Raw genomic sequence first — 26,354 nt, 5'->3', positions numbered from 1 at the left:
TGTTTTATTTTTTAAAATAGGCACCTTAATCTTTTATTAATACTACAAAATTGTTTACAAGCCATAAGAAAGAAGATAATGTACAAATAATGTCAAACAAATATCAATCTATATATTACATGCTCCATCGTATTAATATGTGGTCCTAAATAAATAATAACAATGTACAATAATATGTTATATTCGCGATGGTAAAAGTACTTAATAGTATTAGTATTCTTGCGAATATCTTCGTCAGTAATGATCATATCATTTATAAATAGTTATTTTTTATCCTTGCAGATAAAACAGATTCTTGCAGTGCTATTCACTGTAAATATGTCGATTTTTCTCTTTCTAAAAATTCCATAGCACGGACGTCCAGGTGCAATCTTAACGGTGCAGATTTAAAAAATATTTTATATCTGAAATTTTGTTGAATTGATGTCATCAGTTTGAATTTATTTAATTTTTAAATGCAACAGATAAAAATATCGGTACCATTTCTGTGTAAAATAAAATAAATTAAAATCATGGAGACTTATGGATCGTTGATTAGCAAGATCAGCCAGCAAACTCTCAAATTAAAAAAAAGGCAATATAATTAAGGAACTTTATTAACAACTTTAATTTTTTGAAGAAAATTCCAACACAAATGGCACCGCACAAGAGGTGTTTGTTAAAATGCTCAAGAGAACAACCAGTGAAATCGTCAGAGAACATGAAAAGTGAGGAAGCCACTCCAAGTCTATCAAGTACTTGGTGGTGCAACCTCCAAAAATCCATCCATTGCCATAGGAAACTCAAACTCGCCATTATTATAAGATGCCTTGGCAAGTAACAAATAAGTGAGTCGTGCTTGCTCTCTCCTTTCTCCATCTCTCCATATTTTGTAGTAGTATTCAATCCACTCGTCTAGCCTCTTTTCTTTCTGGCATCTTAACTTGTTTCCACCACCTGACAAACACAACAGTTTCATTAGTTGTTCAATGTCCTTTTCTTCACCACAATCCTTAACCAAATTGATTTCATCTCCATCTTTTTCTGGTGCTTGTTCTTCTTCTTGTGGGGTCTCAGTGTCAGAGAGGAAGTCAAGTGCCGGGCCACTGTTATCGAGGCCCGCTGGGTTTGGATTTGGATTCCCAATGTAGAGAGGCGAGCCCAGAGAATCAGATTGGGATGAAGAAAAGTTGGATTCTTTGAATTCGGATTTGGGTGTCAATTCAACAAGTGGTGATAATTTTTGTTTCTTCTCAAAAGCCAATCGGTTTTCTACCTATTAATTAAAAAAGAAAAAAAAACGAGTAATAGAATAATGATTATTCCTTGAATTAGAATTAAAATAGGAATTAGTTTTGACATTTTCATTTTGTATCTGCAGTATTTGCATGATTACCTGGTGGAGAGAGGAGAAAAAACGAGCATGAGGCGAGAAGGGCTGCATGGCAAATTAAGCGGAGATGGGTTCCTTCTTTGGTAAGGCGAAAAGAGAGCGGAATCAGGTCGGACAGAATTTTGTCCGCTTCCGTATGTTTTCACAATCCTTGTGAGTAGAGGTGCAAACGGGTCGGATATTACCGTATTCGAATTTGTATATGAAAATTAAATACGGATCCATATCTAAATATCAATACAGATATAATTTAAAATTTAATTATTAGTATTTGAATATTAAATATATACTATATAGTGTAATATATATTATAGAAAAAATTATATTTATCATAAAAAGTGTATATCCGTATCTGTATTCATATTCAAATTATAAAAGCAAATATAAATATAATTTTACCATATCCGATCCGTATCCGATCTGTTTGCACCCCTACTTGTGACTTGTGAGACACCACCGCAGCTGGCACGCTTTGTTGCTTACCACATGCAACAGTGGAGTTTGAGAGAATTGGGCCAGTGATTATCTCGATATTTTATTTTATGTTGGAACGCATATTTGGATATTGAGTTGAGACTGAAATTGGGTTTTATTTGGGCCTTGCAAGTCTTCTGATTTTTGAATAGGTTTAAAATATTTTATTGGTTTTCTGTTCCGTCATGTCTCAATATCATTATCTAAATGGTCAATTTTAACTGTTTAATATAATATTTATATTAAAATGTACTTGAATACAAAAAAAAAATTTATTTTTTGAATTTATTTTGCTATTTTTTAAAATAGTTACAAAATCACTATTTTTAGAAGATCCTGGACCATTCAAAAATAGTGATTTATCTCTCTAAACAATTAGTAAAAAAATTCTAAAGTTCTAAAATTTGTTATCAAAGCACATTTTAGTACGAAAATCAAGTTGAACAGTTTGGATCGATTATTTAGACATTAAAATTAGATATAATGATGTTAGAACATGATAGCCCAAAACCAATAGAACATTTAAACCCTACTCTTTTCTTAATATGCAAATCTCGTGTTTCTGTATTCATGCTTTTATCTACTATCTTTATAAGTTCTTTAAGTCGTGGTTGAATCAAGGGCGGATCTATATTAATTATGTATAGGATGCTTATAGTCTCATGATTTTAAAAATGTTAATCTTATATATTAAAATTAAATTAAATTTTTTAAAAGTGTTAATATTTGTATCTTTCAGTCTCCCTCATAATTAAAATACCAAACGTGTGTATATAACTTAACGATTAAAAGTTCCTTTTGTGATTATGGAGACTTGACTTAAATTTTAAGTTGGCAGACATATTATGCATTTTATATTTTAGTCATCTTAATTAATCTAAATTTTTTAAATTCCGTCACTGTTAGATTATGTGTTATATTGTACCGAACTTGAATGTATTAATTGTATTGGTCGGATCACATGCATATTCATGATCACCTTACAATTTACATATAACATGTATGACATGTTCAATATAGCCCACATAGATTAGCATTAAGTATGTGTTATGTTAGTTGGATCACATATTTATGGTCATCTTACATATAACATGCTCTATAAATATATATTAAGTTGGAATACATATTGGAAGAACCACTAATTCACTCAATGATATAGCAAGGTCAAATTTATTTTTATTTTGTTATCACTTTAAAATATTGGAGGTACTAAATAATAGTGAAAATCAGATGAACCGGCTCAGATTTGTTAAAATTCATCTGGTTAATTTGACTTTTGTTCTTTTTTATTTTGTTATATCAAATTCGAGAGTAATTCTATAAGTTGGAATGTTGGATTACACATCCATGATCACCTTACCTGCAACATTTAGGCCATGTTCAGTGCAGTTACTGTGAGAAAAAAAATTCAGTTTAATTGATTTTTTTTCTCTCCACTCGCACAGTAACAGACAATTCAATTTGATCCATATTTCAAGTCCTTTCCTAATTCCATGTGTGCGCCGATCAAGGCCTTATGACATGCTATCTTTATGTATAGTATATACAAAATCTTAAGGTGTAAAAATACCAGAGGAAATAATTGAAAGCTCAAAATTAATATTCAATATTATTTGTTCTTTAAATTAAGTTTGTGTGTTCAGATATTATAATAATTATTAAGTTAGAATAAATATTATGAGAGCCACTGATTGGCTCAATGATAGCAAGTTCTCATTTCTTTTATTTTGTAATCATTTTTGGGTTATTGGAGACGCCAAATAAAAGTCTTATGTAAAAATTATCTCAGTTAAAATATTTTATTAATAGTTTAATTGATTGATTTTTTTTTAATTATAGTTGATGTTGTTGTTACTAGTGTTTTAAATATGTGTTATATACTTACATGTTGTGACGTGATATAACAAATACGTCGTGACTCAAGAATTGGATGTGGCAAAATTTTTGCCACGTGGTGGTAGATTTTGAAATTTAAGAAAAATGATGATATAGATAATTTTTTATGTTTTTAGGTAATAAATCAGGAAAAATTCAGATGATTCAATCGAGTTATACCATATTTTATTTAACAACGCAGATTGAATAAAGCACATTGATACCATCATAATTACCGCACTGTAAAGAGTGTTTTTTTTTTTTGCATAGTCGTGGAAGCTGTTTGAAGCAATGCCGACATAGAAGACCAATTCTCATTTCTTCAATTAAAATAAAAAGAAGAGAAATGTTCTGGTACCCGAGCTATCAAATCTAAGCTCGTTCCCGAACTGGTTTAACTGGATTTAACTGTCTGCTAATAACGAAAAATTATTAATTTATCATTAATTAACGCCTCGATGTTTTAACGCATTGTTATTTTACATTGATTGCTTTAAATCCAGTATTCTAAAAGGTTAGAGAACGCGCACAGATACTTTGTTCGGAGTACAATTATTAGCTTCCTAAAAAGAATGACACAAATCATTAGACTTTTCCATTTCTCCATAAATCATAATAGTGATAATAGGAAAAATAAAAGAAACACATATTAAATTTAGTTTTTTTGGCTTTCAAGAGAATCATTTGTTTCCTAAAATAGTGATAATAGGAAAAATAAAACAACGTTATATGACTTTATTAAAGTTTGTACAAAGGATATACAATATTTTTATTTGATTCAACTGAATGAAATAAATACATCAAATTGTCGTAAATATTATCTTGCTCATTAATATCAGCGCCATAAATTTGAAATTGACACGTGTCAAATCCTAATTGGCGAGATGAAATCATGAAACGTCCAAAATAATAATCCCAAGTTCTCTACTTATCGCCATAGTCACACTCACACAACTCTTCTTTAATTCGCAAATTATTTGCATTTTATTCGTTCTTTTGACATTTTCGATCTGAATTCCGAATAAAACACAAAAAAAACGTATAATACATTTTATTCGCTAGAAAAACGAAATTTTTTTTACATTATTTTTAGAATTTCTTTTTTTAGAAATCATTTTTTAAGTGTTTTATTTTTGTACCGAATCATTATCGAATTATATCCCAATTACATTCGAATCATGATTTTTTTGACTCCGCCGAACCGAACCCGTTTGCCACTATGCTAAGCATTGCTAAAAAAATGTTGCAGAGGATCCCAAGTGCTTGAATAATAATTCCGTCACGGGTTGGGAATTGCTTTGCTGAGTTGCGTCATCATGGCAAGGTAACCTCTCACTGTCACATATTTCTTTTGTTTAAAATACACAAACAAACAGCACTTGTTTGAGCCTTCTTTATTCCTTCACAAAAGCCAACAGTTAATTTCATCTCCTTTAGACCTTTACCAAATGCAAGGATACATTACAGCTGTTCTTCCCCTGGTGACCACAATTTGTTTTTTGTTTCAGTTTCTCCATGTGAGAGGTGAGGGGCAAAATGGTCAGAATGGAGGATACATCTCAGCAGTGGGAGATGCAGGAATGAGGAGAGATGGATTGAGAGTAGCATGGGAAGCTTGGAATTTTTGCAATGAGGTAGGGGAAGAGGCACCTCTCATGGGCAGTCCACGTGGCGCCGATTGCTTCGATCTAGGTTGTTCATTTTACATAAAATTCATTCTTTATAACACTTCCTTTTACTGTCTAATTGATAATTCCAGCTTCAATTTATGCAACTTTTGGTGTGATCACGATCATTTTAGTTGAAAAATTGATTGCTTTTAGATTGGGACTGTTTGAACAGGAATTAATTACATTTATTAAATGATGTCACAGCTTTTAGTTGGTAAGGTTGGTTCAGTAATTCAAGAGAGAATATTTGGTAGCAAATCTTAAGTTGTAAATATAAAATAAAGAAGAAATTGATACAAATTTCAATAATTCAAGAGAGAAATTGATACAAATTTTATCAGAAAAAGATCATAATAGTAAATTTTTTAAAAATAATAAAGGTGATGCTATTATTTTAGCAGTTGCAATTGATGCACTTAATTAATTTAAAAATAGGTTTATCTTTCTTATGACAAAGTAAGGTGATCAAAATTCAACAAAGTTGGCCAAAAATATATGACCAGAGTATCAGAATTTCTACCAAATACAAACCAAAGGATCTGAAAATTTGGTTTAAAAAACAATAATATTGACTTTTCATACAGCCACCACTGGAGAATCCAACTGCACTGTGATACACCATGTGTCAGAAGCAGACAACAAGCTTGGCTACGCGGATCCCTTTCCAGGGAACCGCTACACAACCCCAAAGAATGTCGATCTCTACGCCGCAGCAAAAGAAATCTATTTAGGTGACAAGTGTGAGGTGAAAGATAACCTACCGTGGCAATTCTGGATGATCATGTTAAAAAATGGCAATTTAGATACCACTGCCTCTCTCTGCCCCAAAGACGGTACCAAGGTGGGTCCCTTCAAGCCCGAGTCGAGATTCCCATGCTTCGGCAAAGGGTGCATGAACCAACCACTAGTGTACCATAATTTCACGTCTTTGGAAGGCGGCAAATTGAAGGGTCAGATATTTGGGTCGTATGATCTTGATGCTGATATATCACAATCGGTGAATGGTAATATTTCATATTACTCGGTGACTTGGGAGAAGGAAGTCGATAAAGGCGGATGGTCTTTTCACCATATTCTTAAAACCTCCAAAAAGTATTCTTGGTTAATGCTTTATCTTCGATCAGATGCCACAAAGGGTTTCTCTGGTGGATACCACTATGACACGAGAGGAATGACCCGAATCGTAAGCTAACTTCCTGGTAAATTGTAATATCTGCTGCTTATCCTCAGTTTAATTCAGAATTGACCAACATCATGGAATTTGCTAATTTAATTCTGTAAACATTATGATGATTAGATACCTGAATCTCCAAATTTCAAAGTACGAGTCTCAGTTGATGTCAAGCAAGGTGGTGGCCAAAATAGCCAATTTTACCTCATGGACATGGGAAGTTGTTGGAAAAACAGCGGCCAACCATGCGACGGTGACGTGACAGCAGATGTGACAAGGTACAGTGAAATGATAATCAACCCCGAGACAGAGGCGTGGTGCCGTCCGGACCGGCTTTACGAGTGCCCCCCTTACCACACATTCAAGAACGGGACCCGTGTCTCTCGCAACGATAGAGTGAACTTCCCATATGATGCGTACCACGTCTATTGCTCACCTGGTAATGCAAAATATGCTGAGCAACCAACTACATATTGCGACCCGTATAGCAATCCACAACCCCAGGAGATAATGCAAGTACTGCCACACCCTGTTTGGGGAGAGTACGGGTACCCAACCAAGAAGGGTGACGGTTGGATTGGCGACCCAAGGACTTGGGAACTCGATGTAGGCGGGTTGTCTCATAACCTCTATTTCTATCAGGTTGTTTTTTAATTCCAAAATTATTTATTTTACTATTATTTATTATTTTTAGTGTATTCATATTATTTTGTTACAATAAGTGCTTTTTTTTTTACATTTTTGTATATTATTTTAAAGGCTCTGGCACAAATAACCGTTGCATTTTTGAATTTTTTTTAAATATAAAACACATGAATTGGGGATCTCTTCGACGAAATTGCGAGATTGAGCTCGTTTCATGCATTTTGTTTTGAATTTGTCTGATACTTATCATGCTAATTGATTTTTCTCATCTTGAGAGCAGGATCCAGGTACTACTCCGGCACGGAGGCGTTGGACATCGCTCGATGTAGGTACAGAGATCTACAAAAGTGATAATGAAATCGCAGAGTGGATTCTAAGCGATTTTGACATTCTCATCCCCGTAATTAGCAACGAACAAGGTGATTCCATGCATTTGATTTAGTGCATATAGCCCTCTTATCTTTGTCTATTTTTTGTTCTGTTATAATCAATCTAATGTGTATGGAAATGACAGTAATACATCAATACTTGTAAGAGGAGGGTTCAAATGCCTCCATGTTTTTGTGCCTCCATCATGTCTCTATCTCTCTCCATCATTTTCAAAGTTCAAACAGTCGATCCGAACCGCTCAACCTAACCTCCATACTAAAATATGTTTGGAGACCAAATTTTATATTTTTAGGAATTTTTTTATTATTTTTTTAGATAGGTAAAAAAATACTGTTTTTAGATGGTTCAGATTTACTGATTTTGTACCTATCTAAGAAAATAGTAAAAAAATTCCTAAAAATATAAAATTTGGTCTCCAAACATATTTTAGTATGGAGGTTAGGTTGAGCGGTTCGGATCGACTGTTTGAACTTTGAAAATGATGGAGAGAGATGAAGGCATGATGGAGGCACAAAAACATGAAGGCATTTGAACCCTCCTCTACTTGTAATACTTTTGGTGAACTGTGCTTCCTGTTATTTCAATTGTATAAATATGTCTAGATAATTTGCTTAAATTTACTATGGAACTTCCAAAATCATTATGTTATTGAGATTTAGTAAATTGATTAGTACATTTTAATTTTAATTCCGCGGAAGCATAATCTACCCTGACAAACTGAGCCAACTTAACTTAAAACATAGTGTCTTAATTTAAATATAGCTTGTTTATCTTTCCCACTACAATATTGGCAGAGTACTAGGACTCATAACACTAAAAAAAATTGTTAAATAATTGTGTAAAATGAAACAAAAAGTTTCAACCTCAAATCTTTAAAGTAATATGTACTAATAAAGTGCTGTCAAGTGTTTAAATAAAATGTTTAAATAACATTTATCGCGTCATAGCGGAACGGCTAAAAAATTGACACTATACTCGTATAGTGGCTATAGTGTCAATAACGCCATAGCTTTTATGATCCAAAAACTGTATAGTGTGCTATTTAAAACTCTGATTCACGCTATAGCATCAATAACGTCATAGCTTTTATGGTCCAAAAACGTTATAACGGTGCTACAGCGCTATTAAGAACCATGCATGATTTAAATTAAACACCAAAAATTCTAAAAATTTTAACTAAGGTTCATATTTTGTTTTTTCTATTTTGTACAGGGATCTTACATATGGCAGCACTCCATTGGTAGATTAATTTTATGACGAATGGCTCCGCAAGAAAATTTAAAACCATTCCTCTAAGTATATTATCTGCTTCTTTAATGGATAAAGATTTTAATTATGAACATACAGTATTACAGTAGGTAGTCAGTCTATCTCTATGGTGATATGGATGACCACATACAGTTATAATACTTTGCTAGATTACACCCATTTTTAAATAATAGGATACAATTGTTGCACTAGCTACATAGATGCCCCAACAAACTAATGATTAAATATACGAGTAGAACTATGGTGTTTTTAAGTTCATGGAGAATTTTTGTGAGCTCAACTCTAAAACTTATTAAATTAATTTTAAACGACAAATTTAAAATGTTGAAATTCTTCTAACTTATAAGTGATGTGTTTACATATGAAAATTTTATAGTTTAAAATTAATTTAGTATAAAGTAAAGTGGTCAAAATTAGAAATTTTATAAATTAATTTTTGACGCCTTTTGACAAATTGACTCTATACAAAATTATTTTAAAATTTTAAATTTTTACATGTAGATGCATCACTTGTAAGATAGAAGGATTTAAACAGTTTAGATTCATTGTTTAAAGTCAATCTGATAGATTTTAGAGTTGAGTTCACCAAGTCAGAACTTGATGATCTTAGGAACACCCTAGTATGGAGTATATAACTATTATGAGACAGAAAATTAGTCATTGACCTAATCATTAAACTAATGTGAGAATTAATTCTTGGTCCGATAATGAAAAAACAATACTCCGTACTTCTAAAAAATTAAACTGAAGTTAGAATTATGATATGATATATCATTGATTCCATTAATTGCTTTCTACCTCAACCCTCGTGAAGGACGTGGATTTTCATCTCATTCAATTATTTATTCCGTTGTTGTAAATAACGTTATGCTCGTCGGACAAATAGGATATTGTAAAACAATTAATAAAAAATAATTAAAAATAATTGATCGATTAGTCAGAAAAATATGTGAGAGTTTGATCACCGTCAACAACTAATTGACAAATTAATCGACCTAAACGGCCATTTTTTACACCACATTTTATTCTCTCTATTCTTCTATAAAGAAAGGGGACATTAGTTATCACTATTATCTATTATTCTCATTACAGCTGATAAGTGGTAACTATTCGTTTTTTTTTTATTTTGAGGAAAAACCATTCATTTTTTTATTTAAAATGGTTATGATGGTTTAAATAAGGACAGGAATAAATTATACAAACGTCTATTTATCCCACTTTTGTTGCCATTTCTTTTTTATTTATTATTTGAGTAACATTGATTGTGTAAATAATAAAAAAATATTCCCGAGGGCCCGACAAACCAATTGGGCCAGAGAGATAATTATAAAGAGAAGGCCCATTATGGCCCGCTGGGTCGCCAGATACAAATACAGTTTTAGGCTCAAATATTGGCCCGCTAGGATCCAAGTGGTCCGCAAAATAATCTTAAATGGATTTGGAGTCTCTTTTTGCCAAACGGGTCGGAGCCGAAAGGCTCCCGAACGGGTTCCAGTTCGCACCTCGCACGCCACGGAATTCTTGTCGCTCCGATCGAAGCTTTGACATGGAATCAACTTGGCGGACTTCCTGAAATCAGAACTCAAAAGAGTGAGGAGTCCAGATCTAATGTTATTTCACCGAACAACTGATTTGCACAGATCCAATTGTTTAGTATCTTTTTGAAGGGGGGTGGGTGCTTGCCTTTGCCTCGTGTGATCTGCCATGGCTTATCGCCATTCGAGCTCCAATCTTAGAGAATTCGATTCAGGTAGGTTGTTTTATCTTCTTCAGATGTGATTAGGTTGGTTCGATTGGGAATCTGATCTCAACTATGGACGTCAATTTGTGGTTTGGATTTCAGTTTACTTTCCTTTAAAGTATCTCTAGTGATTATATCCAATTAGTGTATCGTTTTGCAATTTCAGATCATTGTCATTGTTGTATCAAGCTCGTTTAATTGCATATATGATTGCCATGTTTGTAATATATTATTCAATACCCATCATACGCATCAATATAAATGACTGAGCAAGCACTAGAGATCGTTACAATTATTCATAGAATTGAATTAAACTATGTCAATAAAGATTCCATGATGCAATAACATCAATAACATGCCTGATGTAAAGTTGATGTTGCATCTTCATTTTTTCGTGTTAATCTACTATCCTTATATATCACAATCACATGCTTAATTCTACCTTCAACTCTCATGCTCTTGGTACATTTTTCAGATGCATCTCCAAGGCAAACATCTGTTGTCGTGGTAGTACTTGAAACTGGTGAAGTGTACATAATATCAAGCTTATCAACAAAACACGACACACAAGTGGTATACATCGACCCCACAACCGGTTCATTATGCCATTTTGGGAAGCTTGGCCGAGATGTATTCAACTCAAGAGAAGAAGCTTTTGATTACATTACAAATGGATCTCGGCAATGCAAGAGCACCACCACTGGTCGCGCCATAATTGGTTACTCTGTATTAGGCTCCACTGGGTTATTGTTAGTGGCTACAAAAGTGAACCCAACAGTGCCGGATTTACCTGGAGGTGGTAGTGTGTACACAGTTGTGGAGAGTCAATGGATTAAGGTGCAGTTCCAGAATCCCCAGCCTCAGGGAAAGAGTGAAGTAAAAAATAGTTTGGAGTTGGCGGAGCTTGACATTGACGGGAAGTATTATTTTTGTGAAACGAGAGATTTAACGCGACCATTCCCGAGTGAATTCACTTTGAGAGATCCCGATTTGGAATTTGTTTGGAATGCATGGTTTTCCAAACCTTTCAAGGATATTGGTTTGGAAGAACACTGTGTGGTCCTTCTTCAGGTCTTTCAATTGTTTTTTTTTTCTTTTACTTTTTTGTATTTTTACGGGTCATTGTTGTTACATTCAATCTAAAAGTAACACTGAAGGAATAGATGTTACATCTGATACCAGCCATATGCATGAGTGATAGCTTATTTGTTATGTGACCGAAATGTGGTACATTAATCCTGATTTGGTCTCAATGAAGAGTAACACAAACATAAAGCCTATTACTTAAAATGAAACAAAAAAGAAAAATAAAAGATAAGTATAACCTTTCTAGACACGATTTAATTTTTCCTATATTTTCTGTTACTTAGGGTTTTGCCGAGTCTCGCAGCTTTGAAGGCACAAATTCAAATGCGGGCACAGTTGCTCTTATTGCAAGGCGTAGTAAACTCCATCCTGGGACCCGTTATCTTGCACGTGGATTGAATGCATGCTCTGGCACAGGTAATGCATGTTTTCAGTAAACTACAAATTGTCCCTTGATTGAAGCAGTTCCTTTTTTGTGCCCTAAAAAGAATGACTTGTTTTGTCCGAACCTATCTTTCAACCTATAGTCTTTCCTCTAAAATGGTAGAATGGCTGTTATGGATTAAATATTTTGGAAAAAAATTCTCTTTTTCTTTTGACGAGATTTCTCTTCTTAATTGTAATGATTTATAATCTGCAAAACAGAAACTAACTCTTTTATTTCCAAATAGTGCTCATAAGCACTTGTACCATTTTTAAGCATTCTTTTTAGAGTGAGGCTATGGTACTATGCACAGTGGGGATTGGTTCATACTATGGATCAATATCTTTGTTTTCAAAGTTCAAATAGTCGATCTGAACTGTTCAACATGATCTCCATATGAAAATGTACTTGCAGACTAATTTTTACATTTTTTAGAATTTTTTTACTATTTTTTAGATAGGTAGAAAACCACTTCTTTTGAATGGTCTAGAAAGTATAGTTCAATTGATTTTCTACCTATCTAAAAATATAGTAAAAAAATTCTGAAAAATGTACAGACCAATGTGATAGCACGAGCTAGTTTAAGGGCAAACAAAATAATTTCCTTCACTGCCTCTGAAATTTATTGTACTGTTTTTTTTTTTTTTCTAGGAAATGAGGTTGAGTGTGAACAAATAGTGTGGACCCCCAAGAGACCCGGTCAACCTGTTCCATTTAGCACGTACGTGTGGAGAAGAGGTACCATACCCATTTCGTGGGGAGCAGAGGTAAAACTAGCGACTGAAGCTGAGATATACGTGTCTGAAGATCCTTATAGAGGCAGCGCACAATACTATACACGTCTCCGCAACAGATATGCCGTAAAAGATCCCGAGCTAAGCACCTCCAAGCAAAAGAAAGCACCAATTGTGCCAATAGTTTGTGTAAATCTGCTAAGAAGTGGGGATGGGAAGTCTGAAAAAATCCTTGTTGAACACTTCAATGATTCAGTTAAGTACATCCGTGCAACCAAAAAGATTTCTTCTTCGACTTTTATTCAAATGATTAATTATGACTGGCATCATTTAGTAAAGATTAATGGTCAACAATCGACTATTGGGGGATTGTGGAAATTACTAAAGGCGCCAACAATGGCTATAGGGTTTAACGAGGGGGTCTATTTCCCTTCACAAGATCAATTACAGAGGAGTAACAAAGGATTAATTATCTCTAATGATTCTATTCAAGGGCTGTTTTGCATGAATCTACTTCAGAATGGTGTTATAAGGTTTAACTGTGCCGATTCACTTGACAGAACTAATGCAGCTAGCTTCTTTGGGGCAGTTCAGGTTTTTGTCGAACAGTGTTCCCATTTGGGCATCTCTCTGGACAGGGATGCGTTTTTAGGATATGAGTATTCAGGAAGCGACAATGGGGCCCCCCTACCTCCCGGTTGGGAGGAGCGGTTTGACTCAGTAACTGGTAAATCGTTTTATGTAGACCATGTAAACAAAAAAACCACTTGGGTTCGACCAAGCCAAGACCGACCTGACAAGCCCTGGAAGAGATTTGACATGTCTTTTGACCAGTTCAAGCCTTCAACACTGTTGGGCCCAATAAATTACCTGGCGGACCTATTTTTACTGGCAGGGGATATACATGCTACAATATACACCGGTTCAAAAGCCATGCATAGTGAGATTTTGAGTATATTTACTGAGGATGGAGGCAGTGGTGGAGGCCGTTTTAGTAAATTCTCGGCGGCACAGGCCAATGTTAAGATTACTCTACAGAGAAGGTACACAAATGTTTTAGTCGATAGCTCTCGTCAGAAGCAGTTGGAGATGTTTCTAGGGTTGAGGCTCTTCAAACATCTGCCATCAATACCTATTTATCCTCTCAAAGTGCGTATTTTTTTTTCCCTTTCATCATTTCAGATTGAATGCTCTTATGTTGGAAAATTCATTAATGGCTTCTGTTTCCTTTACCAAGGTATTATCTCGGCCCACTGGGTGTGTTCTCAAGCCTGTTCCTAGCATAATTCCCATTCAAGATGGCGGTTCAAGCCTCCTCAGTTACAAGAAGAAGGAGCTTGTCTGGGTATTTGTTTTTAGTTTTATATGCAATTTAGAAACTTAAATCTGTTACAAAATTAAGCACATTCTTTAGTGACTAACTATCAAGATATTTGGATTGCTATTAAGAACATAAAGGCAAACAATAAAATGACTGAATTGCTCTCAATTTAGCCCGGGTTCTAAATTGACACGGGTTGAGGTCTGTTAAATTTGGTGTAGAATTGAAGAAATCATTAAGATCAGTGAGCGAGAAAACCGTCAACATTTCCTGAAATCTCTCTTTTTGATGATGCTCACCTAGTGGTTTGTATTACAGTGCTAATTTAAAAATCCAAAGTGAGTGATGAGTTACTTCACCAAATCCCTGATGATTTACTTGACACCTATGTTTACTCAGGTATGTCCGGAAGATGCCGATGTAGTAGAGATGTTTATCTTTCTAGCTGAGCCTTGCCACATAAGTCAGCTTCTTCTGACAATTTCACATGGTGGGGAAGATTTGTCTTGTGCTGCCTCAGTGGATGTTCGAATTGGGCCCCACTTGGATGGGCTTAAACTTGTTCTTGAGGTACATGGCTAGTATCGGAGTCTTTATTTTTGCAAATGTTTTGTTTTGGCCCCTAGAACTCCTTCAAGTGCCTCTTATACCCCTGTGAAATATTACCCAACTATACCTCTGTTTTATCTCAAGAGTTTAAACCTAACGAAACAATGAATTTCATCCTATTAGTAGGGAATCGTATTGATGAAATTTTTGCATTTTTCATATGCATTTACATTATATTTCCTATGTTTTAAGGGGTATGCAAGATATTGCCATGTCTCACAGGGGCATACATAAAATTGGGCACTACCAGACTCTTACTTTTATTATGATTTTATTACTACAGAATGCAACCATCCCGAAATGTGTTAATGGGACAAATATTTTGATTCCACTTACTGGAGAACTTGAACCGGAGGACTTGGCAGTTACAGGCAAGAGCACACGTTTGAATGCAACCGAAAGGACACATCTCCCTTTGTTGTATGATTTTGAAGAAGTTGAAGGTGAATTGAGTTTTATGAGTCGCATTGTGGCTTTGACCTTTTATCCCTCTGATGCTGGCTTACCTATTACCCTTGGTGAGGTAGGATTTTTTTTTTTTTTTCACTTTCTACATTCAACCCTTACAATTAGATATTTTTCATTAACTGAATTACTATAAACTTATTAAATACATTACATCTTGTGAGAGTTTGACAGGTTGAAGTGCTTGGAGTTTCTCTTCCTTGGATGGGCATTTTCTGCAATAGCAAAATCAATGCTGAATTTCTCAAGCTACTTCAAGAAAATGCTAAGATTTCTAAAAAGCGATCACGTGAAATGATCCCCGACAATGGTGGTCACTCCCAAAATCAAACTGCTACTGGGTCTTCTTTGGGAAAACCAAGTGCTTCAGCATTTGATTTCCTCACTGGAGATTTAGACATGCCAGATTCAAGCACCAAAGGAAGCACTGATTTCAGTACCAGAGGGGGAATTGATTTTTTGGACAGTTCAAATGACGAAGTTAACCCTTTTGCGGCCTCTTCAACTGTAGCAACTGCTAAATCCAATGCTGGATTTGAAGATGATTTTAATCCCTTTGCTGCCAGTAAATCCAATGCTGTTTTTGATGATGATTTCAACCCATTTGCTGCTTCTTCCAAGGCTTCCAGTAATGAACCTAGGAAAAATGATGATTTCAACCCCTTTGCCTCTTATTCTGCAACTTCCAGGGATGAACCTAGGAGAAATGACAAAATTAGCCTTAACTCTGTTGATTCTGAGGTAGCCTCTGATGATGTAAGTGAAGTTGAGGAAGCATTTGATAACACCAAGAATTACTTGGATCTTTACAGAACCTTTTCTGAGGGAAATCGGGTAAGCTTTTTTCAACCACAAGTGTGTGTGTGTGTGTTTTTTCTCATTTGTTCTTTCTGGGTAGTTTGGGTTTTACCAATTAAATAACCTAATTTATTTCTGGAAACTGCAGCTGACCACGTGAGTTTGTATTATACCACCACTTAATTTTCTTCATTTAGGAAATGAAACACCTCACCTTATTTTTATAACCAATTACAGGGCAGGGGCCTTAGCTTTGAACAGTCGATGAAGCTCGAGATCCAACGGCTAAAGTCAAATCTTTCTTCTGCTCAAAGAGACCGGGCCTTACTTTCGATCAGTGTGGACCCTGCCACAATCAATCCGAACCGCATACTCGACTATTCTTCCTTAATAAGTGTGTGCAATTACGCTGATACACTTGCACTACTTGGGCACACCTATCTAGAAGACCGAGAGAATGCATCCCTAGGTCTTCAGATAGGTCCAAGCGGGCCAGTTGACTTTTGGAATGTCAGAGAATGTGATGATGCTTGTTTTAGTGATGAGTGTGAAGTTAAGGCTCATAAGCGTGACATTAACTCTTCTGACGGAACCTCATTTGATTGTTCTCATTGTCAAAGGAACACTTGCAGGGGTTGTTGTGCTGGTATGCCTTCCTTTTTTCTTCTGAAATACTGGTACAGTGTGGCACCCGTAGGAAACCCCCTACCTACCTACCCCCAAAAACGATAAAACAAAAAAAATCAAGAAGAATTTATATTAATACTCGTTTAGTGCAGGTAAGAGTTAATTTAACGTTGTATAACTCAGTTAACCTCTATGTTTTATGGAGGAGGGTTAAAATGCCCATTGTTTTTGTGCCCCAATCATGCCCCTCATCCTTATCTCCGTTTTCAAAGTCCAAACAGGCGATCTAAACTGCTTGACATGATCTCCATATTAAAACATGCATGCTTGGAGAACAAATTTATATTTTTTAGAAGCTCTTACTATTTTTGTTAGATAGGTACAAAATCACCGTTTTTGTATGATCCAGAATCTTTCTGAAAAAAACAGTGATATTGTATCATTTCTAAAAATAGTAAAAAAAAAAATTAAATTTTGGTCTCCAAGCACATTTTAATATGGATATCATGTTGATCGGTTCGGATAAACTATTTGGGCTTTGAAAACGGAGATAAGGATATGAGGCATGATTGGGGCATGAAAACAATGGGACATTTTAAACCTACTCTTTGTGATGTTGTTATACTAAACTTCAATGTATCCACAATCTCCCTCCAAACTGCAATCACATAGAAGCAACCAAACAAAAACAAAGGAAAACCAATAGAGAGCAAAACATTGGGTTAAATCGAAGGATTCACTTGTTGTTACTTGGTGGTACATATATGCAGGGAAGGCAGCGTTTCTTCTGTTGAGTGATAGTTACAAGGATATGAAGCTATACACTGGCTCGTCAAGTGGGTCTAGTCATGGTGGCAACCAAAGTCAAATGGAAGGGTGTGGGTACTTTGCACTCACAGATGGTGTTGTATGCAAAAGATGTTGCAAGGAAGTCCTGCTCCGCGCATTGTACGTGGATTATGTGAGGGTTTTGGGTAGCGTTAGAAGGAAACACCGGGCTGACATTTTGGCAGCTAAGGCACTTAATCAAGTTTACGGAGGTGAAATTAGTGCGTGGGACCAATTGGAAAGTGTTGAGCTTGAAAAGAGGCAATTGAAGAAGTTATTGAATGGTGCAGAGTCGCTTGCCGAATTCCCACATGCAGGACTGTTATATGAGGTAATGTTGTTAAATGAACAATGATTTTATTGGATGTTTGTGTATATAAATATTGAGTGAGACTATGGTAATATGCATAGTACGGATCAACCTGTACAAGGATCCATACCTCTATTTTCGAAGTTCAAACAGTCGATCCGAACCATTAAACATGATCTACTGCTTTTGGATGGTCCAGAATTTTCAAATCAAGTGATTTTCTACCTATCTAAAAACACAGTAAAAAAACCCTAAAAATTGTAAAATTTGGTCTGTAAATACATTTTCATATGAATATCATGTTGAACGGTTGATCGACTGTTTGGACTTTAAAAACAGAAATATGAGTCCATAGCACGGGCCTCTATGTAATAATGCATATTACCATAGCCTCACTTGTTAATATTTTATTTCATTTTCTTATTTTTACTTATACTTTTTTGCAGGTTGAGACAGCAGAAGCATCCGCTCCATTACTGTCGCTAATTGCTCCTCTTGGTTTCGGAGAAAGACGATCCTACTGGAGGGCTCCAGATAGTGTTTCCTCTGTAGAGTTCGCTCTTGTGCTTGGAAGACTATCTGATGTCTCAGGAGTTGCTATTGTTGTCAGTTCATGTGGTTACTCAGCATCTAATTGTCCTATTGTGAGAACCAACCAACCAAATTTGTTTATTTCCTTTCCATATGATCAGAAGAGTGATGCTATGGTACTATGCATAGCGCAGATCGGTCCAAACTATGGATCAATATTTTCATTTTCAAAATCCAAACGGTTGACCTAAGGTCCTAAACCGTTCAACATGATCATATGAAAATGTACTTTTAGATAAAACTTTACATTTTGTACAACCTTTTAGATAGGTAGAAAATCACTTGGTCTAAATATTATAGACAATTCAAAAGTAGTGATTTTATACCTATCTAAAAATAGTAAAAAGATTCTAAAAAATGTAAAATTTAGTCTGCAAGTACATATTCATATGGAGATCATGCTGAACAATTCAGATTGACTATTTGAACTTTAAAAAAGAAGTTATTGATCCATAGTACGGACCAATCCACGCTATGCATAGTACCATAGCCTCACTCTTATCGGAAATATAGAGTACTATTCGTAAGATTTTGAAATTATCTGGTTTTCTTTTAATGTTGAAGTCATGAAAGGTGTTACAATTTCTTTCAAGGATGTAGTGATCTCCTTTCTAATATAGTTTTCTATATGATTTTTTGTTTTGTTTTGTGTTTTTACAGGTTGAGATATGGGCTAGTAATAAAATTAGCAGAGAAGAACGGTCCTTCATTGGGAAATGGGATGTAAAATCCCTTGTACAATCATCCGCTCCTGAATTATTTGGGCCCGAAGAGGCTGGTAATAATACGAGTGCCCCGAGAAATATTAAATTCCCCTTTCCAAATCCCATCAGGTGCCGCATCATTTGGATTAAGTTGTCATTGTCTCAACTAAATTCCAGCACTTCAGATCTACAAAGGGACTTTGATCTCTTATCCTTTGAGAATTCATTTGCTGAAGCAAAACCGTCTCGGGGATTAGAGATTGATAGAAAAAATACATTTATACATGCTAAGAGGATAATAGTTTTTGGCAAGTCTCTAAGGGCTGAGATAGGCCAGGATGCATCGGTGCCTGAATTAATGCGAATGAAAAGCTTCTTGAACAACTCTCCACAACTCCGTCGATATAGGGTATAAGCATCATTGTTTCATTTGTTTTTCTTATTTATCTCCCATTATTTGTGTTTATTATTTTTACATTTCTGAAACTTCATTTTCACACTACAACGAAGTGTCAAAATATTTATGCACACCACTGAAAAGGAGAAATACCTTACAGGTCCCTCAAACATGGAAAATGCTAATGATCAAGGGTGGTCTATATGGATAGCTTTCATGGTTTTAACTTTAAATGTATTTGGGTGAAATTGCCCAACAAAATTGTCTAGGGTTAAAATGCCCCATTATTCCAAGCATGCCTCGTATTCTTATGTCCATTTTCAAAGTCCAAAATAGTCGATCCAAAGCACTCAACATGATCTCTATATTAAAATGTGCTTGGAGACCAAATTTTATATTTTTTGGAAAAAAAAAATTATTATTTTAGATAGGTACAAAATCACTGTTTTTCTCAGAATATTCTGGACCATCCAAAAACAGTGATTTTGTTCCTATCAATAGTAAAATAAGTTCCAAAAAATATAAAATTTGGTCTCCAAGCACATTTTTTAATATGGAGATCATGTTGAGCGATTCGGATCGACTATTTGTACACAAAAACAAGGATGTGGGGCATGATCGGGGCACGAAAATAATGGGGCATTTTCAATTAATTGTTTGCATGTTATTTCCGCAAGTTCTAAGGACTATCATTTTGCATTTCAGATGAAGCCAGAAAACAAAAAGTTTAAATATATATATAAAACATGATTTTCTCCTGATAAGGGTGTTGATATTTTTGCAAATGATTTTCTCCTTTATTCTACCAGATTACAGTTGCCGAGGAAAGAAAAAGAGATAACGACCTTGTATTAGAACAGTTACTGTCACCTGGTGGGCCCAGCATAGCTGGATTTTGCTTTGATTATTTTAATGTGGTAAGACCCCGAATTACCCACTCACCTGCTGTAAATGGCGAAAGATGTGAATCCTATCTCACATGCCTTGAGGACCGTGCTATATCCCCTTCCGTTTTGTACATCCAAGTCTTTGCTCTTCAGGTAAATGCTTCTGCTTTCAGGTTTAGCACCAGTAAATGCAGGTGCTGGTATAATACCAATTCATAGTGATATGAAATGTTTATCCTTAAATATTGAAAAAAATAAGCGAAATAAAGATATTGCAGTTTTTTTTTTTTTTTACCTTTTCAATGTTGTTTCTTTCACGAGTATCTATCTCCATGGAGGGACATTTGGTTGGTTGTGTTTCATTCTACGCGGTTAAGTATTATAAAAATGCCACATGGGCTCTTATTTTAAATAAAAAACCGCTTTATCTAAATTCTCCATGCATAGTACCAAATATGTTAATTGTGAACTTTCTTAATTGTGGTAATTTTTCCGAGTTCACCCCACTAAATTAGTTATAGTATCTTTGTAATAATGATGTTAATTGCTAAGTTACCATTTGAAAAGTAATGAAATTGGAGGGGCTTTTCTGCAATTTCAACATATCAACCCAAAAAATTTTAAAACTGACACTGTACAAATTCCTTGAACAACAGGAGCCGAGAAACCTGGTAACAGTAGGAGAATTCCGGCTGCCGGAGACAAAGGTGGGAACAACTCTCTACTTTGATTTTTCGCAGCTGATTCAAGCGCGTGTTATGATATTCAGGCTTTTTGGAGATGTGACAGCCTTTGTGGATGATATTTCCGAGCTTGACGGGTCGGGTTTCAGGAACCTCCCATTAGCCACCGGATTGTCTCTGGCCAATAAAATCAAACCGTATTATTATGCTGATCCCTATGAGGTGGGAAAAATGGCAAGCTTTACTGAAGTATAATTATTTTTGGTTCTTTATATATTTTTTCCTTGCTTGGGCTGGGAAGAGTAAGAGTGTCTTTTCCCCAATTTTTGTGTAGAGTAATTCTATTCCATTGTTTTATACTGTGTCTGATTATACTATAGCTAATTCATTTTGGGAAGTTATTCGAAACTATTGTTTGGCATGATTAAGCTTGTTGCACTCATTTGTTGTTACTTTTCATAAATAGAACTTGTTGTTTTCATTTATAATGATTTACAAGGAATAATGCCGAATTTTTGTAGTTAGCATTTAATAATAATAAAAAATAAAAAATCGAGAGTTGGCCTGATATTGATAAAATCTCGAATGTTAGCTGGAACACAAACTTGTAGTCTGCACACTGCTCATGATGGCATGGAGGCCAGGTCTGAGCAAACTTTTAATCTGCACGACCTAGTTTGCATGTCTTCCCAAGTTGGTGTGTAGATCAAAAGTTTAAATAGGATTTATTGCGTCACTAGAACGGTTAAAAAATGATTATATTATTATATTGCGTTGCTATAGCGTGCTATAGCGTTATAACTTTTATGGTTCAAAAGCGCTATAGAGGCACTATAGAGTTGCTATAGTGCGCTATTTAGAACTTTGATGTAGACTGAATTTGTATCATCTGCATTAACTCGGATTTTGAGTTAATGCAAAATGAAATTGGATTGCTCAATTCGTGCTGACACGAATATTAAAGAGATCTTGTATATTCCGCTTCAGACCAGATTCATATAGACTAGGTTTGTGTGGACATAGGTATTTTTTTCTTAAAAAAAGAAAACAGTTTTAAGATATGAAAGGAAACTTTTTAAAAAAACATACAGGGAGAGTTGTTTATAAATTTTTTTGTTCCTTTTATATATTTATGTGTAGAGTAATTATATTCTATTATTTTATACTATGGCTAATTTATTTTGGGAAGTTATTTGAAACTATTGTTTGGCATGAAGTTTAATTTTCGCACTCATTTGTTGTTACTTTTCATAATTACAACTTGTTTTCATTTGTAATGCATTAAAAGGAATAATGTATACTCATAAAACAAAATCACTATTCCGATAATAAGAAATAGTACAGAGCAAATTTTGACATCAGAGCCATTCTTTATTGGTTTAAATTGACTTGCCTTTTACCCGAAATTTTTATTAATAGGAAATATATTAAAAAAATATCCAGATTAGAGAACACTTTTGATTTTTTTCGAGATATAGGGAAAACGTTTTGATTTATCACGGCCTCTGGCCGTTATGGCTTATCACGGCCAGGATTAACACTAATTACCGCACTTATTAAAAAAAAAAAAGAGTTCCTGGCCGTGATTGATAATCACGGCCAGAATTCAAATCCAGTGCAATATCTGACCGTGTAGAATGAGATCTGAGTTTGACCGTGTAGAATGAGATCTAAGTTTGTCCATTTAATATGGGAAATATGCTGGCCGTGATTATCAATCACGGCCATGAATTTTTTTTTTTTTTTTTTTTTTTTTTTTTTTTTTTTTTTTTTTTTTTTTTAAGTGCGGTAATTAGTGCTAATCTTGGCCGTGACAAGTCATAACGGCCAGAGGCCGTGATAAGTCATAACGGCCAGAGGCCGTGATAAGTCATAACGGCCAGAGGCCGTGATAAATCAAAACGTTTTCCCTATATCTCGAAAAAAATCAAAAGTGTTCTCTAATCTGAATATTTTTTTTATTATATTTCCTATTAATAAAAATTTCGGTGCCTTTTACTTGCATGCCGTCATGATGTCATGCAATACGATAGTTCCAACCTTTTCTGTTTAGTGTTTGACAAGACAAATTAAACCGAGTCGCTAGGATATGAACAGCTCTAAAATATCTCCAGTTTTAGGTTAAAGACACTTGGAAATACTCTACCTGTACTTACCACACTTGGAAATTATTTTCATTGATCAGGAATGGAGAAACAGCTACTTCCTTGCTGCTGCTCATTATTTTTCTTTTTAAAATTTACTTTTACCCACAAAAGCCCACGTTTAAGTTGAGCTCGTGCTGGTGCTATGCATGATCTCAGCAGATGATATCTCCTGCGGCAGTGTCCATGTAGCTTTTGATGGGGTCAAGTGCACTGTTTAGTGGTTTTCAAGAGTTCTGTAAACCCCATTTTTAAATGTATCATTTAAAAAATTCAAAATTCAAAATTTCGGTACATTTTAATTTCTGGTGAAATATTTTCTAGAAAAACACTTTGACAATGTTTTAGCATCATTTCATATGTAGAGAAATACTTTGACAGCGAAATACTTTGACAATGTTTTAGCATCATTTTATTTTAGATGTCAAACACCGTCGTTTTTCTAGAGTAAAACGTTATCAATGATAATATTTCTCATTAACAGAAAAACATTGTCAATACTCAACAACGATATTTTTGTTATTTTCCAAAAAATTCTGATTTGATTTGATTATATTTGATGTCATATTATTTTGTAATATTCAGATTAAAAAATCGGTCAGTCACCGCTACTGTTTACGACGCATGTGGTTAAATAAAATGTTGTTGAGAGAAGCCATTAATGAATTATTGAATGTATTTGAAAATTCAGCTTGCAAAGTCTTTTATTTTTCCGTTGAAGGATAGCTCCCAAGTCCCATCTAATTAATTCTTAAAGCGAGCTGGTGTTATATTAAGAGCACGTGCTATAAATGGAAATTTCCAGTTGAGATTCGTGCGTTTGATTTGACGGAAGGAAGCCGTAAGTAGTGACGCAAGACGGGTCAAAGCAAAGGGAGGTAAGGCGCCTTGGAGTTTGACATTTTTTTTTTTTTAAGCTGCTTTATAGTACCGGCATTCCTCACTAGTAGGGCTGGCAACGAACCAAACCAAATCATACCTACCTCAGGTTCGAGTTCGAATTAATTTTAAATTAAACTGGTTTGAAATTGAAATTGGATTTCAAACTGAATAGACCAATTCGAGTTTGATTAGGTACAAATTGGAATTAGATCGGTTTAATTCAAAAATGGTTCGAAATGAGATTTGATTTTGAAATATCTATTAAACAAAGTGTGAAAACCTAAATTAAACAGAAAAGAGCACATAACTTAAAGCTAAAAAAAGAGCACATAAACAAAAAAAATATGATTTTGAACAATCCATTTCAATCAATTTTTTTCAATGCCTTTCGTATCAATTGCACATAACTTAAAGCTAAAAAAAAAAAAAAATCATTAATCCAAATAAGCAACTTTTACAAACTTATTCCTTGCAAATATAACAGAAATAAATAATGGGAAGAAGGTGAAAGGGGAATTCAGTATGCTTCCATTTCCATGTATTTCAGTTGCATATTTGTCAGTGGAGAAAAAAAACATTGGAGCCTGAAAATTGCACAGCAATCAAACATATGCACTAACTCACAGTAATTACAAAGCTACCTAACTGAAGAGAAAGGCGGAGGTTCCTAGAGAAGGCGGAGGAGAGACGGCCAGAGAGAAAGGAGAGGCAATCATTTAGGTTGGAGAGACGGCCAGTCGCCGAGAGCGTCGGCTATGCTTTAGAGCAAGAGGGAGAGCGAGTCAGGGAGAAGTGGGTTATTGAGATTTGAGATGAGAGCGTGGGAGCGTCCAGCGTCGGCTAAGTTAAATTAGGACTCTATTTTGTGTTTTAATTTCATCAGGTAAATGAACGGCTGTTGTTATTATGAGATTCGAACCATAAAATTTCGCGAGCCTATTTCGATTGAACTAAAGCCAGTTCGAATTAATTTCGAACCGAACTGGTTTGGTTCGTTTCAGAACGAACTAATTTCAAATCGAATTAAACTCGAATCAAATCCGAATCGAAATTACAAACTACAAATTTGTTTGCCAGTTCTATTCCTCACCATCTGATTTTCTTTTTTTTTGACCTTTTTTTATTTTAATTGAGGTTCTATTTTAATTTTTTTTTCCCTTTTCACCTTTTTTGTTTTTGCTTAATGACCATTATGTTGGGATTCCTTTCAAAATTTCCACATTGTTTGTCTAGTTTTAGTTTTTGATATATTTTTAGACTGTTTGTCGGGTCATCATGAATTCTAAAAGTACACAACAAGAATGGGACACTTTTCGCGAGGATAAAAAAATGACTTTTTGCGACGGACTATTCTCATTGTTCAGCTTTTTCTTTTTGCGACGGTACTTTTAGCGATGAACGACCGTCGTAAAAGCGCTTTTTCTCTCGCAAAAAGTGTCTACTTTGTTATAGTGGTAGCTGAGGTTTTTCTTATAGTTAAAATTGAGGAAGATTCAAATGTTTTTTTATTTTTTAAATGTTAATAAGTTAAAATTTAAAACTCAAATATTAAAATAAAACTGTTAAATTTAATCTATGTCATTTTCTTTATGCACATATAAAATATTACAACATTTCAATTTTATTTTGATTGGTATCAATAGCTTGTAAAAATACATCAATATAGATAAATTATGAATGTTGGTTTTTCAACTTGTTGAATCATATAAAAATAAAATAAAAAATTGATAAAAAAAATAAAATTTATCACATCTAGTAATTTGATTCTGACATATAAGTATTAAATTTTTTTATTATTACAAAATTATCATGTGAAGGTATGATGGTGGTAAAAAAAAAGCCATTTGAATCCTCTCTAAAAAAAAATATAAATTTACATATAATTGTTGTTATTTCCCTTTATTTTATTGCTAACTCTATTAGTAAAATATTTATTTTAATTAAATAACAAATATGTTTCCTTTTTTTATTAAACTCAGTTGTCGTCGCAATAAATTTGTGCCGCCATGTGTGGAGTCGTCTTGGCTGTTTTTAACGACAGCATTAGGCTATGCATCAATACTTCCAACCGCCTTTTAATTATATTAGACGCACATGCTACTACTGCCTTTGTATTTACTTACAGCAGCCCAGCTAACTAGACTTCTATCTTCACTGGTTCAATTCAATTTTGGATGCCTATGACTTGGTACCATATCCATAACATATTAACATGTTTAATAAGAGAGTAAAGACCTTCATTATTTGACCTTATTTT

General features: G+C 34.5%; 3 protein-coding genes across 3 annotated transcripts; 2 read left to right on the top strand and 1 right to left on the bottom strand.

Annotated features, from left to right (window-relative positions):
* Positions 1-578: 578 nt before the first annotated feature.
* On the bottom strand, positions 579-1,498 carry LOC144568411 (uncharacterized). The gene is made up of 2 exons (XM_078318758.1): positions 1,376-1,498; positions 579-1,255 (listed from the first exon to the last, which is right to left on the bottom strand). Exons 1-2 carry the CDS (start codon positions 1,421-1,423, stop codon positions 731-733), a joined length of 573 nt encoding a protein of 190 aa, XP_078174884.1. The 5' UTR covers positions 1,424-1,498; the 3' UTR covers positions 579-730.
* A 3,606-nt stretch (positions 1,499-5,104) lies between these two features.
* LOC144568539 (uncharacterized) lies at positions 5,105-9,041 on the top strand. Its single transcript, XM_078318903.1, has 5 exons — positions 5,105-5,413; positions 5,976-6,574; positions 6,689-7,204; positions 7,488-7,626; positions 8,810-9,041. The coding sequence occupies exons 1-5, from the start codon at positions 5,170-5,172 to the stop codon at positions 8,839-8,841; spliced, it is 1,530 nt and encodes a 509-aa protein (XP_078175029.1). The 5' UTR covers positions 5,105-5,169; the 3' UTR covers positions 8,842-9,041.
* A 1,299-nt stretch (positions 9,042-10,340) lies between these two features.
* Positions 10,341-21,492, top strand: SAC9 (sacI homology domain-containing protein / WW domain-containing protein). The gene is made up of 14 exons (XM_078318163.1): positions 10,341-10,616; positions 11,083-11,678; positions 11,978-12,110; positions 12,769-14,000; positions 14,089-14,196; positions 14,572-14,742; positions 15,065-15,304; positions 15,421-16,080; positions 16,282-16,690; positions 17,442-17,830; positions 18,256-18,453; positions 19,061-19,513; positions 20,311-20,541; positions 21,045-21,492. Exons 1-14 carry the CDS (start codon positions 10,571-10,573, stop codon positions 21,324-21,326), a joined length of 5,148 nt encoding a protein of 1,715 aa, XP_078174289.1. The 5' UTR covers positions 10,341-10,570; the 3' UTR covers positions 21,327-21,492.
* The last annotated feature ends 4,862 nt before the right edge of the window (positions 21,493-26,354 follow it).

This window comes from Carex rostrata, chromosome 17 (assembly GCF_964058835.1).
Source record: "Carex rostrata chromosome 17, lpCarRost1.2, whole genome shotgun sequence".
In the NCBI taxonomy this organism is placed as follows: domain Eukaryota; kingdom Viridiplantae; phylum Streptophyta; class Magnoliopsida; order Poales; family Cyperaceae; genus Carex; species Carex rostrata.
This window is presented reverse-complemented; position numbering and strand designations above follow the sequence as displayed.

Coding starts and splice junctions, on each gene's coding strand:
- LOC144568411 (XM_078318758.1), bottom strand. CDS start 1,423: ATGCAGCCCTTCTCGCCTCATGCTCGTTTTTTCTCCTCTCTCCACCAG. Junction 1,256..1,375: donor TTTTCTCCTCTCTCCACCAG/GTAATCATGCAA, acceptor TTTAATTAATAG/GTAGAAAACCGATTGGCTTT.
- LOC144568539 (XM_078318903.1), top strand. CDS start 5,170: ATGCAAGGATACATTACAGCTGTTCTTCCCCTGGTGACCACAATTTGT. Junction 7,205..7,487: donor ATAACCTCTATTTCTATCAG/GTTGTTTTTTAA, acceptor TCTTGAGAGCAG/GATCCAGGTACTACTCCGGC. Junction 7,627..8,809: donor CGTAATTAGCAACGAACAAG/GTGATTCCATGC, acceptor TATTTTGTACAG/GGATCTTACATATGGCAGCA.
- SAC9 (XM_078318163.1), top strand. CDS start 10,571: ATGGCTTATCGCCATTCGAGCTCCAATCTTAGAGAATTCGATTCAG. Junction 11,679..11,977: donor ACTGTGTGGTCCTTCTTCAG/GTCTTTCAATTG, acceptor TCTGTTACTTAG/GGTTTTGCCGAGTCTCGCAG. Junction 15,305..15,420: donor TACCTATTACCCTTGGTGAG/GTAGGATTTTTT, acceptor AGAGTTTGACAG/GTTGAAGTGCTTGGAGTTTC.